The 12,947-nt window shown below is 50.4% G+C and overlaps 1 protein-coding gene across 1 annotated transcript; it reads left to right on the forward strand.

The window, feature by feature from the left end:
• Positions 1 to 35: 35 nt before the first annotated feature.
• Positions 36 to 12,889, forward strand: LOC114694793 (aryl hydrocarbon receptor interacting protein). The gene is made up of 7 exons (XM_028871847.2): positions 36 to 98; positions 4,845 to 5,054; positions 7,711 to 7,890; positions 10,759 to 10,947; positions 11,486 to 11,662; positions 11,753 to 11,894; positions 12,187 to 12,889. The coding sequence occupies exons 2-7, from the start codon at positions 4,956 to 4,958 to the stop codon at positions 12,390 to 12,392; spliced, it is 993 nt and encodes a 330-aa protein (XP_028727680.1). The 5' UTR covers positions 36 to 98; positions 4,845 to 4,955; the 3' UTR covers positions 12,393 to 12,889.
• Positions 12,890 to 12,947: the final 58 nt, after the last annotated feature.

Here is a 12,947-nt window from a genome sequence, read left to right on the forward strand (position 1 = left end):
CCTCCGCAGGCCTGAGCTGCGGAGCGCCGAGTGGATTCGGGATCACGTCAGCGTCTCGCGGGTAGCGGGACCCGTGGCGCCACCCAGAGGCGGCCTTGGTGAGCGACAGCCCGGACTGTGATCAGGAGCAGTTTAGGCTCATGCTTGCTTGCAGGGGCGAGTAGGAGGGAGAAGGAATGCCCATGCCCAGAGGCTCAGACCCCAAGAGTTGGCTTGAATACCAGTCTGCACTCCTGTGCCATCGAGACTTTTGGACCTGTTACTCCATCCTACTCACCACGGCTTCCGGTGGAGGGGTGTTCTTGTCATTTTGCAGCTATGGAAACTGAGGCTCAGATCTTGTATGGCTTTCTCCAACTCAGAATCCATGAGGCAGCCAGTGATTTTTTTTTTTTTTTAAATTCTCTCTCACACCGCGTCTGCACTCCCTTCTGTCTTTTATTTTTCTTGGGAGAGGGTCTGTCTATGTAGCTCAAACTGGCCTTGAACTCTGAATCTTTCTGCCTCAGCTTCTCTAGTACTGTGATTACAGGCATACACCAGCCACCATGTTGCTCTCTCTCTCTCTCTCTCTCTCTCTCTCTCTCTCTCCCTCCCTCCTCTCTCTCTCTTTCCTTTCTTCCTTCCTCCCTCCCTCCCTTCTTTCTTTCTTCCTTCCTCCTTCCTTCCTTCCTTTTTCTTTCTTTCTTTCTTTCTTTCTTTCTTTCTTTCTTTCTTTCTTTCTTTCTTTTTCTTTCTTTCTTTCTCTCTCTCTCTCTTTCTTTCTTTCTGTGTGTGTTTTATAACAAGATTTCATGTAGTGCAGCTGATCTCAATATGTAGTGGATAATGACCTTGAACTTTTCCTGCTGCTTCTTCCACCTTGTACCAACATGCCTAGTTTATTCTATGATGGCAATTGAACCTAGGGCCCAGTGAATTCTAGGCATTTGTGTGTGTGTGTGTGTGTGTGTGTGTGTGTGTGTGTGTGTGTGTGTGTTTTCCAGGGTTTCACTGTGTAGCCCAGGCTGGCCTCAGACTTTCAATGCTCCTGCCCTCATCTCCCCAACACTATGTTAATGAGTGGCTGCTTCTGTGTGTGGTGCATGTGCACATGTGAGTACCAGCAGACTCCAGAAGACGGGATTCCCTGGAGCTGGAGTTATAGGCAGTTGTGAACTGCTTGACATGGGCGCTGGAACTTGAACACAGGTCCTCTGCAAGAGCCATACTTGTTCTTAATTCCCATAGTTTTCGGCATTATTTTGTTCACTGCCCAGGAGTGTTTGGAACTGAATACATGCTCAATAAATATCTGTGGCAGGACTGAATGGGCAGGTTGCCAAAGTGGTGCATCTGGGATCTGAACCCACATCTTCCTAGTTCACAAAGTTTTTGTCCTCCTCCATGCCCACCCACCCTCTCATTTTCTGATTTCATATAAAGAACTGAGTCGACTCCATTTCTCAGTTTATGGCACCTTCCTCCTGTGAAAGAGGCTCCGATCCAGTTGTGGCAATTCATTTTCCCTCACCACCTCCCACTTTTTCTGCTCTCCACTTCTCCCGAGATCTCGCCTTACTGTGCTTCGGCAGACCCTGCCTGTCCTGTCCCACATATGGCGTTGTCTTCTGTGTGGATGTGTTTGCAATTTACACACATGGTGTCACGTATCAAGCTCATTTTGTTGTTTACATTTTTCTGTTTTTCCACTCAGTGATAATGGTTTCCACATGCATCTTGTTTGCTGTTTCTACTAGTTGTAGGTCCGGTACCAGTTGGACTTCCAGCCCTCAGGCCCACAGGGAGCCCACTCAGGTTGACCTCGTGTACACATCACGGTTGTCTCCCACGAAAGGTGGGGGGACTCCTCTTCCAGCAGGTGGATGTCCAGGCCATAGGGCATTTACCCGGGTGGCTTCACAGAGCTTGCAGTTGCTCCCCTGAGTTGTGGAGAATTGACATCCGTCCTGAGGCTTCTGGCTTTTTCTCAGCCCCTGGTGTCATCCAGTTTCCTAAGAGCTGGCTGGTCTGATGAGTACAAGGTGGTACTTCACTCCTTCCCGGAAGCTCCCTTGGTTGTTTGTTTGACCTTGGTATCTTCTATGCACCTCTCACAGGGCCAGAGCTTACTGTGTAGACTGCTACAGGTTCTGCCTCAGCTCTCTGATGATGGGATAATAGACCTCCGTCACCACATTTGGTTTTATTCTTTTCTTCCTTCCCTGATGGGATAATAGACCTCCATCACTACACTTAGTTTTAGTCCTTTCTTCCTTCCCTGTCACACCCTTCTTTCCTCCTCTCTCTTGCTCTTCCTTATTTATTCATTTATTTGCTTGTTTATTGTGCACGTGCACACAAGCATTGGCACACATGTAGGTCAGAGAACTTAACGGGAGTAGGGTTTTTGGTCGACTATGTGGGTGGGGGGTATCTAATTTGGATTGTCAGGCTCTGTGGCAAATGCCTTTACCTGATCCTCCCTGCTCTCCCTCCCCCTTCTTCTTTTTAAGATTTATATTTATATGTATTAGTGTTTTGCCTGCATGTATGCCTGTGCATCACATGTGTGCCTGGTGTGTGTAGAGGCCAGAAGAGGGGATCAGATCCCCTGGAACTGAAGTTATCGATGGTTGTGAGTGTCCATGTGGGCGCTGGGAACCAAACTCTAGTCTTCTGGAAGGGCAGCAAGTGCTCTTAACCCCGGAGCCATCTCTCTATCCTGTCTCTTTACTTTTCCCATTGATGTATCTCACTGGCCTTAGCAATAAATACCTCTCATGTTAATCCAGTCTTCAATTGTTGAGGAAAATCCAACTTGATCTTCTGTTTGTCTTCACCATCATGCATTGTTTTGTGTATGAAACAAAGTGTTCTTGAAGTAAAATATTGTATTTTATGTATATATATGTATTATATATGTATATATATTATGTATATATAACATCAACTAGCCATTCTCAACGGTTTCAAACTGTACAGTTCTGTTATGTATTCACACTATTGTGCAGCAAGTCTCTAGAGCTTTTTAATTTTGCAAAATAGAAACTCAGTAATTACTTAAAAAACAACTTCCCCATTCCAATCCCACAATTCTACTCTCTGTCTCTTATGAACTGGCTATTCATTCACCTCAGTAATCCTGATCATACAGTATTTTTAAAATGTGTATGCATGTTTGCCTACATGTATGTATGCACATTACACATGTCTGGTGCCTACAGAGGCCAGAAGAGCATGTCTAATCCTCTGGAACTGGATTTACAGGTTATAAACTGCTGTGAGGATGCTGAGAATCGAACCTATGCCCTCTGAAAGAGAAGCCAGTGCTCTTAACTGCTGAGCCATCACTTCAGCCCATACAGTATTTTTTCACAACTGATATTTCACTGAGAATACTGATAAGTTTATGCAAAGTAGTGTATTTAGTTATCTTAATTTGTGGGTATGCATGCTGGAGAAAGAACCCTGGGCCTCTCACATGCCAGGCAAGTGTTTAATATGGAGCTACACCCTCAGCCCCGCACTAATATTTTTTTTCTTATCTATATTCCTCTTTCCTGCTGTGGCGTATCTGGTTCATGGATCAAAGTAAATCAGCCACGTTGGTCAGCTTTCCCTCCTGCTGTACTTTCTGGAACATGAGTACAGCAGACTACTTTATTAAAATTTGATAGAGCTTTCTGTGTTGGTAAAAAACAAAACCAAGCATGTTTCCCCTTCCCTTCAGAAGCCCTGCCCTCTCTGAGGACTTCTTACTGGAAAGTGAACCAGTCGGAATATGTGAAGCACTTAGCACCTGGGACTCATGGGAAAGACGATAATCCTCCGGGTTATGAGGACAGGATGAAGGCACCTCAGAGGCCTGGAGACTCCTGTTACCTTGTGAGAGCAGGAAAGTCTCACAGCTGTTGTTTACAGCTAGACTCCCAGGGGGGAGAGAAAGACCATTTCTTCCCCTAAAGTAGCTCTTTCCTATCGTCCATCTTTTCCCTGATATTTATGGGCACCTATTATGCAAAAGCACCCATAGACTCACCCAACCCCCAAGGTGTTGGGGTTCTCATGACCCTCAACTCGCTTTTAAGAAGTAGGATTGGGGAGAGGACTGCTAAGCATGTCCAAGCAAGCGGTCTACCACTGAGCTACGTCCCTAACCCAGTCCTTTTCTTTTTTCTTTCCTTTCTTTTTTTTTTTTTTTTTTTTTTTTCGAGACAGGGTTTCTCTGCGTAGCTTTGCGCTTTTCCTGGAACTCACTTGGTAGCTCAGGCTGGCCTCGAACTCACAGAGATCTGCCTGGCTCTGCCTCCCGAGTGCTGGGATTAAAGGCGTGTGCCACCACCGCCCGGCCTTATTTTTTTTTTTTAAGACAGGGTTTTATAAACCCCATGCTCCGCTATGTATAACCAAGGACGACCCTGACCTCCTGATTCTCCTGCTTGCCATCCTCGGAGCGCTGGGATTTTAAGTGTGTGTCACTACACCAGGCTTCCTTCCCTTTTTCTGAAGACAAAAGGCCAGAATCTATATAAATCATAATGTATGCTAAGTACGCAAAATTAAAAGGGCCAAAGGGAATACACGGGTGAATGACTTTTTTCGGTTTTCATTTTCCTAACTGGAATGCTATTAATAGGGCATATGTAACTTAAATGGAGTGGCACACAGCCCCGAGAGCTCCAGTCCGGATAAAGCCAACCGCACAATTGCTGGGGGAGGTCCCGGCCGCGCCCCACTGGCCAACCAAGCCCCGCCCCTAGGCAGATTCAGGCCCCGCCCCCGGCGCCGCGTTAAAGCCGCTGCACAGAGAGCCAATCACAGCTCTTTTCTTCATTTCCTCCCTTTTTGGCTTCTGCCCTCAGCCAAAATGGCGCTTGCTCAGAAGGTGCCGAGGCTATAGGAGTTGCCGAAGCAGGTCCGGAAGCTACCGAGCGAGTCCGGAAGTTGCCGAAAGAGAGCAGCGGGGAAAGAGGATGGCGGATCTCATCGCAAGACTTCGAGAGGACGGGATCCAAAAGCGTGTGATACAGGAGGGCCAAGGAGAGTTGCCTGACTTTCAGGATGGCACAAAGGTTTGTGTCCATCCTCTCTCCCCTTCCCCCCTTCTGAGGCGCGGTGCGCATGCGAGGCGGGAGGAGGCCGTAGGTGAGAGGTTGCGCATGCCCAGAGAGCAGCCGCCAGTCACCCTACCTTTCGCATGCCGAGCTCGACGCTGATTGGTTTGGATTTAAGTGGGAGTATATTCAGATATGTCTACCCCGCCCCTTGGCTTTGTTTTAGTACTGCATTGGACAGGGGTGGGTGTCAGTCATCTCGAACTGGTTTGGGGGTGGGTGTGACCTCAGTGCTGTTACTCGGACCAGAAGGTTCAAAGTTCATGCAGTTTATGAGTGAAGGGCCTTTTGAAACCATCTAGAACAACTCTCATTGTTTAGATGGGAAAACAGGCCCTGGAACTCGAAAACCCAGAGGAGGATCCCAGAGATGTAGTTTTCCAGACCAAACCTCTTTGTCGACTTTCTGATAGTAGCATTGCTTTTATATCCAGGCACCAAATTCAGGTGCCCCTCCCCGAAACACTCCATATCCCGAGGCTTCCCTGCTCGGTTGCTGTAGATCTCTAATCGCTGTTGTGAGCTGATACCAGTGAAGCCAAAAGCAAGAATTACGTGAACGAATGTATGCCCCCTGGCCAGTAGTGTTAAGCCTAATGTGCTGAGGGATAAATGCTTAGAGCGTAGAGCAGGCATTTGGTGGTAGTGATCAACTGTGCATAAAAAGGGATCTTCAAGCTGGGCCTGGTGACACAGGCCTAGACTCCCAGCTACTTGGGAAGCCGAGGCAGCTGGATTGAAAGTTGAAGACCCACCTGGGCTACAGCATGAGGTCCGGGCCAGCCTGAGCAATGCAACCTGTCTTAAAAAGCAGATGGAGGTAGAAAGCAGGCTTTGGAAGAAGCCTGACAAGGGGATTCTAGGTGGAACAGACTAGGATAAAGTCATGTAAGGGTAGAGAAATCTGTGAGCAGGGGCACCCAGTAAACAGGAACAGGCAGGATTAAACAGTCGTGAGGGGTTTGGGAGTGGGGGCAATCTCCTGGGTGAGTTGGCCCAGTGGGTAGAGGCACTTGCTGCCAAGACTGGCCATGACCTGAGTTGTATCCCTAGGACCCAGTTGGTAGAAGGAGAGAAGTGACTCTGCATGCTGTCCCCTGACCTCATACAGGCACTGCGGCACATATGTGCCCCCAAACGAATAAATGAATGTAATTTAAAAATATCACCAGGGTGAGGGATGTGACTCAGGGGTACTTGTCTAACATGTAGAGGCCTTGTATTTCATCCCCAGCAGAAGGAAAGGAGGAAAAGCCCAGCCGTCAGTGCGCATGGTGGTAATGTTCATAGGTTTATCTCCCACGATGCTAGACAGATACTGTTGGTCAGTTTTACTGATGTGGAAACTGACTTCAGAGAGGCAGCACAGCCTTGTGACGTGGGCTCAGCTAACCATATCCTGTTGAGGTGTCCGTGCCCAGCCCTGTTCCGTCTGCCTCACTCTGACATGATCTTATCCAGAGTCAACTTTTTGAAACGACTCCTTGCTCAGATTACTCTCACATGTGGCGGCCTGGCTCTCGGCGCCCCACTGACCTTGATGTTGGAATGGCACTGCAGTCTTTTTGTTTGTTGGTTTGGTTTTTTGAGACAGGGTTTCTCTGTGTAGCTCTGGCTGTCCTGGGACTCACTCTGTAGACCAGGCTGGCCTTGAACTCACAGAGATCGGCCTGCCTCTGTCTCCCGAGTGCTGGGATAAAAGGTGTTCACCTCCATGCCCAGCTGTAGCACTAGGTACAGAAACCGTCCATCTTGCCTCTCCTGTCCTTGTCCCTCTTAAAAGTGACCACATCACAGCCACAGAACCTAAGTTGGATCATGTTCCACTTCTGTTAGGTGAAGAAGCCCGGTGGCTCTCATCTCAGAGTGAAAACTCAGGTCCTTACCAAAGCCAGTGTGCCCCGCGGAGTTCATCTCTGTCATCCCTGGGACTCCGGGGCGCCTGCACTCAGTGTTCACTCTGCCCTGTGGCACTGGCCTTGCTGCATTTGGACACCCTGCATGTTGCCCCACGGGGTGGCTTTTGTACCTGTTGTTCCTTTGGCCTAGAATGTTCCTACTTAGTTCCTGCCTAGTTCCCTCTTTTCTTTATTCCTTTCAATTCCTTTCAGATCTCTGCTTAAAGTTTGCCTCCTTGGAGAGCCCCACCCCCACCACACCTCCAGTTCTGTTTTATATATATATATATTTTGCTCAAAATGCTAAAAAAAAAGAAAAGAAGAAAAAGGGAAGCAGGAAATCACCTTCGTCCATCATAGCATAAGGTTTTGTCTGACTTTCCTTCCTGTATTCTACAAAGACAAGAGCTCGGTGGGTTTGGGGCTTCCGTGTGGTTTACTGCTGGGTTTTTGTGTCCCGCACTGAATGTAGACATATAGTAGGAGCTCAGGAAATCCTTGTTGAAAGCATGATTGCAAACAGGCTCTTGTCTCACCCTGTCACCCAGCAGCCATGTGCCCTGGGCCTCTCACTTCTCTGCCTGTGGCCTAGCTCTCACTGAGATGGTGGGATAAAGCCAGCTGGTGGTCCAAGAGAAGCTTTGTCCTTTACCACATCTTTAGAAGCAGAGCTAGATTTGACCTTGCTGAGCTTTGTATCCCATGTGGCCCCACAGGCCACATTCCACTTTCGGACGCTGCGCAGCGATGATGAAGGCGCCATACTAGACGACAGCCGGACACGGGGCAAGCCCATGGAGCTCATCATTGGCAAGAAGTTCAAGTTGCCTGTGTGGGAGACCATCGTGTGCACCATGCGTGAAGGGGAGATCGCCCAGTTCCTCTGCGATGTCAAGGTATCAGTCCTGGGGTCTATGGCGTTTGTCTGGCCATGCCCTATGGCCCCTGCCCTGGCTTAGACACTCCAGGCTAAGCTGGGAGGTGGTGGTACACACCTTTAACCACAGCACTCTCTCCAAACTGCCACCAGTCTCCTGACTTGCATCCTGGCCACTCTTCTGTCTCTTCCTGTCCATGAACCAGACTCCAGCCAGGGAACTCATTCTTTTTTTTTTTTTTTAAGATTTATTTATTTACTATGATGTATGCCTGCAGGCCAGAAGAGGGCACCAGATCTCATTGCAGATGGTTGTGAGCCACCATGTGGTTGCTGGGAATTGAACTCAGGACCTCTGGAAGAGCAAGCAGTGCTCTTAACCTCTGAGCCATCTCTCCAGCCCTAGGGAACTCATTTTTAAGTGCAAATGGCCTATAGGACCCATTACTTCATACTTCTTCTTTTTTTTTTTAAACAATAAGTTATTTATATTTATTTTATGTGCATTGGTGTTTTGCCTGCACATATGTCTGTGTGAGGGTGTCGGGTCCCCTGGAACTGAAGTTACAGAAAGTTGTGAGCTACCATGTGGCTGCTGGGAATGGCACCTGGGTCCTCTGGAAGAGCAGTCAGTGCTCTTAACTGCTGAGCTCTCCCTCCAGCCCCAGAGAACTCATTCTTAAGTGCAGTGGCCCTTAGGACCCATTACTTCACACTTCTATGGCTCTTGGTCACTATTTGGATGGAGCATAATGCGGCTGTTTACACGGAGTCTGGTCCCTGCTAATGTCTCCTCATATACAACCCCTTGTCCTCCCTTTTCATTCACTTCCTGTAGCCAGGACCCTCCCTCCTACTTCAAACCAGTTCCTGGTAATCACCCCCAGGAAGGCCCCCGACTGCTGGGGGTTCTCTTGAACCGCCCCCTGGACCCTCCTACCCTCCTGCCCGTGTGGTCAGGATCCGACCTTCTGTTTGGTCGCACCGACACACTATGGGAGCTGGCTTGTTTCTTATCTCTTGCTTCCAAATGGGGCCAACCCAGAGCTCTATGTCCAGAAACATCTGCATGTGAGTGTCTGCCCAGCAGCCCACCATATGCAGAAAGCAGGGGGAGTGGGGGAGTCCATTATGTGAATTCCAACATACCTGCATCCTTTCTAAGGGAAGAGTTCTAGGTTGAGTCTTCTGTTCCCATCTTCCCAGAGTTTTGTTTGTTGTGGTGCTGGGAATTGAACCCAGGGCATTGCACATGCTAGGCAAGTATGCTACCTCTGAGCTACACACCCAGCCCCATTCTTTAGAAGTAGGTGTGTTATTGTTTTGGGGTGTGTGTGTGTGTATGGGTGCTCTAGATTGGCTTGGGAACTCCAGGGATACACCTGTCTACTTCCCAGTGCCGGAGTTCCGGGCACACTGGGACTCACACTCAGCTCTTGCATGGGCACTGGGAATCTAAATGCAGGCGCTTCCGCTCTACCCCTGAGCCATCTCCCCAGCCCCCGACTTTCATTTGTTGTTTTGGATCTCTGAACTACCCAGATGCTCTTGAGCTCCTGGACTCAAATGGTCCTCCAGCCCAGCTTCCTGAGCAGGTGATAATGGGTGCACCAAAGACCAGGTAGTGTTTTTTGTTTTTTTACTTTTTGGGGGCTCACCACCCAGCTCCCAAATAGATACACGGAAATGTATTCTTACTTATGAAAGCCTGGCCTTAGCTTGGCTTGTTTCTAGCCAGCTTTTCTAACTTAAATTATCCCGTTTCTCTTTAACTATGTTTTGCCTCTGGACTTTTTACCTTTCTTTATTCTATATGTCTTTCTTTCCTTCTTACTCTGTGGTTGGCTGAGTAGCTGGGTGACTGGCCCCTGGTGTCCTCCTCTCCTCCTTTTCTTGCTCCTCCCTCTTTTTTTTTTTTTTTTTTTTCCTGAACCTAGATTTCTCTTCCTATTTATTCTCTTTGCCTGGCAGCCCCACCTATTTCTCCTGCCTAGCTGTTGGCTCTTCAGCTCTTTATTAGACCAGTCAGGTGGGTCAGACAGGCAAAGTAACACAGCTTCACAGAGTCTAACAAATGCAACATAAAAGAATGCAATACATCTTTGCAATACATCTTTGCATCATTAAACAAATGTTCCTCAGCATAAACGAATGTAACACATCTTCAACTAATATTTCATAACAAAGTAGCTCCTCCTGGGGATTTGTTTTTATTTTGGAGACAGGGTCTCTCTGTAGTCCTGGCTGTCCTAGAACTCGCTCTGTAGACCAGGAAGGCCTTGAACTCAGGGCCCAGGGATCTGCCTGCCAAGGTGTGTCCCACTCCCAGTTCTCTGGGGATTTGAAGTTGCTGCCCTGAGCCCAGCTCTGGGATGAGCCTTGACGTGAAGAGGAGTGCGGTGCGGGGAGGAGGGGGTGCTGGAACAGGATGTGGTAATGAGCTTGGCTTGTGGGGTTCATCCCTAATGAGAGAAGGGGGGAGGGACCGAGAGGAGACACTAATACTGGATCTAGGACAGAAGACAGAAGTGAACTGTGGGTCTGTCTGTCTGTCTGTGGCTTGGGCAGGTGCTGGATTTGGTGGCCAGAGATCCTGGCAAAGCTGAAGAATTTACTGAGAGGGCAGAAAGGCACCAAGGGAAGCCGGGCGGTGGTGGTGCAAGCCTTGAATCCCAGCACTTTGAGTTTGAGAGCAGCCTGGTCTCCAGAGCAAGTTCAGGACAGCCAGGGCTACACAGAGAAACCCTGTCTTGAAAAACAAACCAAGGCACCAGAGGGGAAAACCCTCTGAGCAGGGTTTTTCCGTCTATGGATGATGACGGTGAGGCTCTCTTGTGCCCAGTGAGCATGCACACACATTGACCGAGCCTCTGCTGCCTTCCTGCAGCATGTAGTCCTGTACCCGCTGGTGGCCAAGAGCCTCCGCAACATCGCTGAGGGCAAGGACCCCCTGGAGGGGCAGCGGCATTGCTGTGGGATCGCGCAGATGCACGAGCATAACTCCCTGGGTCACGCGGACCTGGACGCCCTGCAGCAGAACCCTCAGCCCCTTGTCTTCCACATTGAGATGCTGAAGGTGAGGCCCCCTGCTGACGCGGAAGGTGAGGGGTGAGGCCCCTGCTGATGCGGAAGGTGAGGGGTGAGGTCCCCTGCTGATGCGGAAGGTGAGGCCTTCTGCTTTGGCTCAAAGTGGGCACTGGCCCTACCTCCCCGCTACACCCTGCTGTCCAGGGTTGGTCTGCTGTGGAAGGGAGCAAGGACAGGAAAATTTTGTGGAAGCTCCTAGGGCCCCACACTCCTCCCTAGGCCTCAGTGATCACGTCTTTGGGGAGGACTGACCGTCGACCTTGAACTCCTTCATCCTTTGCCCGTGAGCCCATCTTTTCCTCCACAGCTGGCCTTACTTGGAAAGTACTAGGGGTTTAGGTGGCTCCTTTCGTCCACCTAGGTTATTTGCCATGGGACATAAGCTCTGCCAGGGCATGGGTGTTTGCCACCGTTGTCATTGCTATGGTCTTGGTGCTCGGCATGGCTGGGCCAGCCTGTCAGGTTTGCTGCAGAGGACTCGGAGGTGCCCCTTGGGCTCTGCCTTGAAGTGCTCCCTGCCCTGGCAGGTGGAGAGCCCAGGCACATACCAGCAGGACCCGTGGGCGATGACGGATGAGGAGAAAGCCAAAGCCGTACCACTCATCCACCAAGAGGGGAACCGCTTATACCGCGAGGGGCAGGTGAAAGAGGCCGCCGCCAAGTACTATGATGCCATCGCCTGCCTCAAGAACCTGCAGATGAAGGTATATCCCAGAGGCCGCGCGCGGGGGGATATAGGGAGAGCCAGGGCCGGGTCTCAGTGTCTCCACTTTCCTTGCCCCCACCCACCCCAGGAACAGCCTGGGTCCCCTGACTGGATCCAGCTGGACCTGCAGATCACACCACTGCTACTCAACTACTGCCAGTGCAAGCTGGTGGCTCAGGAGTATTACGAAGTGCTGGACCACTGCTCCTCCATCCTCAACAAGTATGACGGTGAGCAGCTCTAGGCCCCGGGGTTCCCACCCAGCGCCGTGGGCGCTTGGGTCCAGCTCTTAGCTTTGAGATCTCCCCATTCTGAGTTCCTTCCAAGAGCCTGACCAGAGCCTCCATCCCAGAGGGTGAGGGCTGTGTTCAGGAAGTATGAGTGATACAGTGGGGTGGAGCGGCGTTGGGGTGCTGTTCAGAGCAGAGCAGATCTCCCCATGGTGGACCCAGGTGCCGGAAGACAGGCTGGCCAGTCTCCTCTCACGCCTTCGTCTGCCGTCTGCTTTCTGGTGTCCTGCAGACAATGTCAAGGCTTACTTCAAGCGGGGTAAGGCCCATGCTGCTGTGTGGAATGCCCAGGAAGCCCAGGCTGACTTTGCCAAGGTGTTGGAGCTAGATCCTGCCCTGGCGCCTGTGGTAAGCAGAGAACTGCGGGCCCTGGAGACACGGATCCGGCAGAAGGATGAGGAGGACAAGGCCCGCTTCCGAGGCATCTTCTCCCACTGACAGGGCCTCGTTCCTGTCCTGCCCGCCCTGCCCAGCCCACTGCCGCCGCCACCTGTCGTCCCCCCCCCCCCCACTGCCACTTTGCGCTTCTGTGTATATAAAGGCCTTATTTATCTCTCTGGTCTGCAGAGCTAATCCATCCCAAGGCTGGTCATCACTGGCTTAGTGGGAGGCAAGAGATCAGGCTCTCATCCTAGCTCCTTCTGGTCTGTTCTGAGGTCTCTGGGAGTGTTTCTTTCTGGCCAGTACTGGGCAGCGTCTGGAGCCTCTAGTATTAAGTAGTAGATAAAGCAGGCATGGCCCATACAGGCCACTGTATTCCAGCCTCAGGTCCCATGGTCCCCTAGCTTTGGCTTTTGGAGACAGAGATTTCCTTGGGGGCAGGGGTAAGAAAGGCTGCAGAATAGGAAGCCATATGACTTATAAACTCCCAACACTGTCTGAGGCTAGGGGCAGGGGAAGGAAGTGACCTTGGGAAAAACACTCAGGACCCTTAGGGAAAGTGAAGGGGGCTCCAGCCTGGCCCTACTTCATGACCCTGAGCGGGTCCTGGCC

The sequence above is a fragment of the Peromyscus leucopus genome, chromosome 1 (assembly GCF_004664715.2).
Source record: "Peromyscus leucopus breed LL Stock chromosome 1, UCI_PerLeu_2.1, whole genome shotgun sequence".
Taxonomy (NCBI): domain Eukaryota; kingdom Metazoa; phylum Chordata; class Mammalia; order Rodentia; family Cricetidae; genus Peromyscus; species Peromyscus leucopus.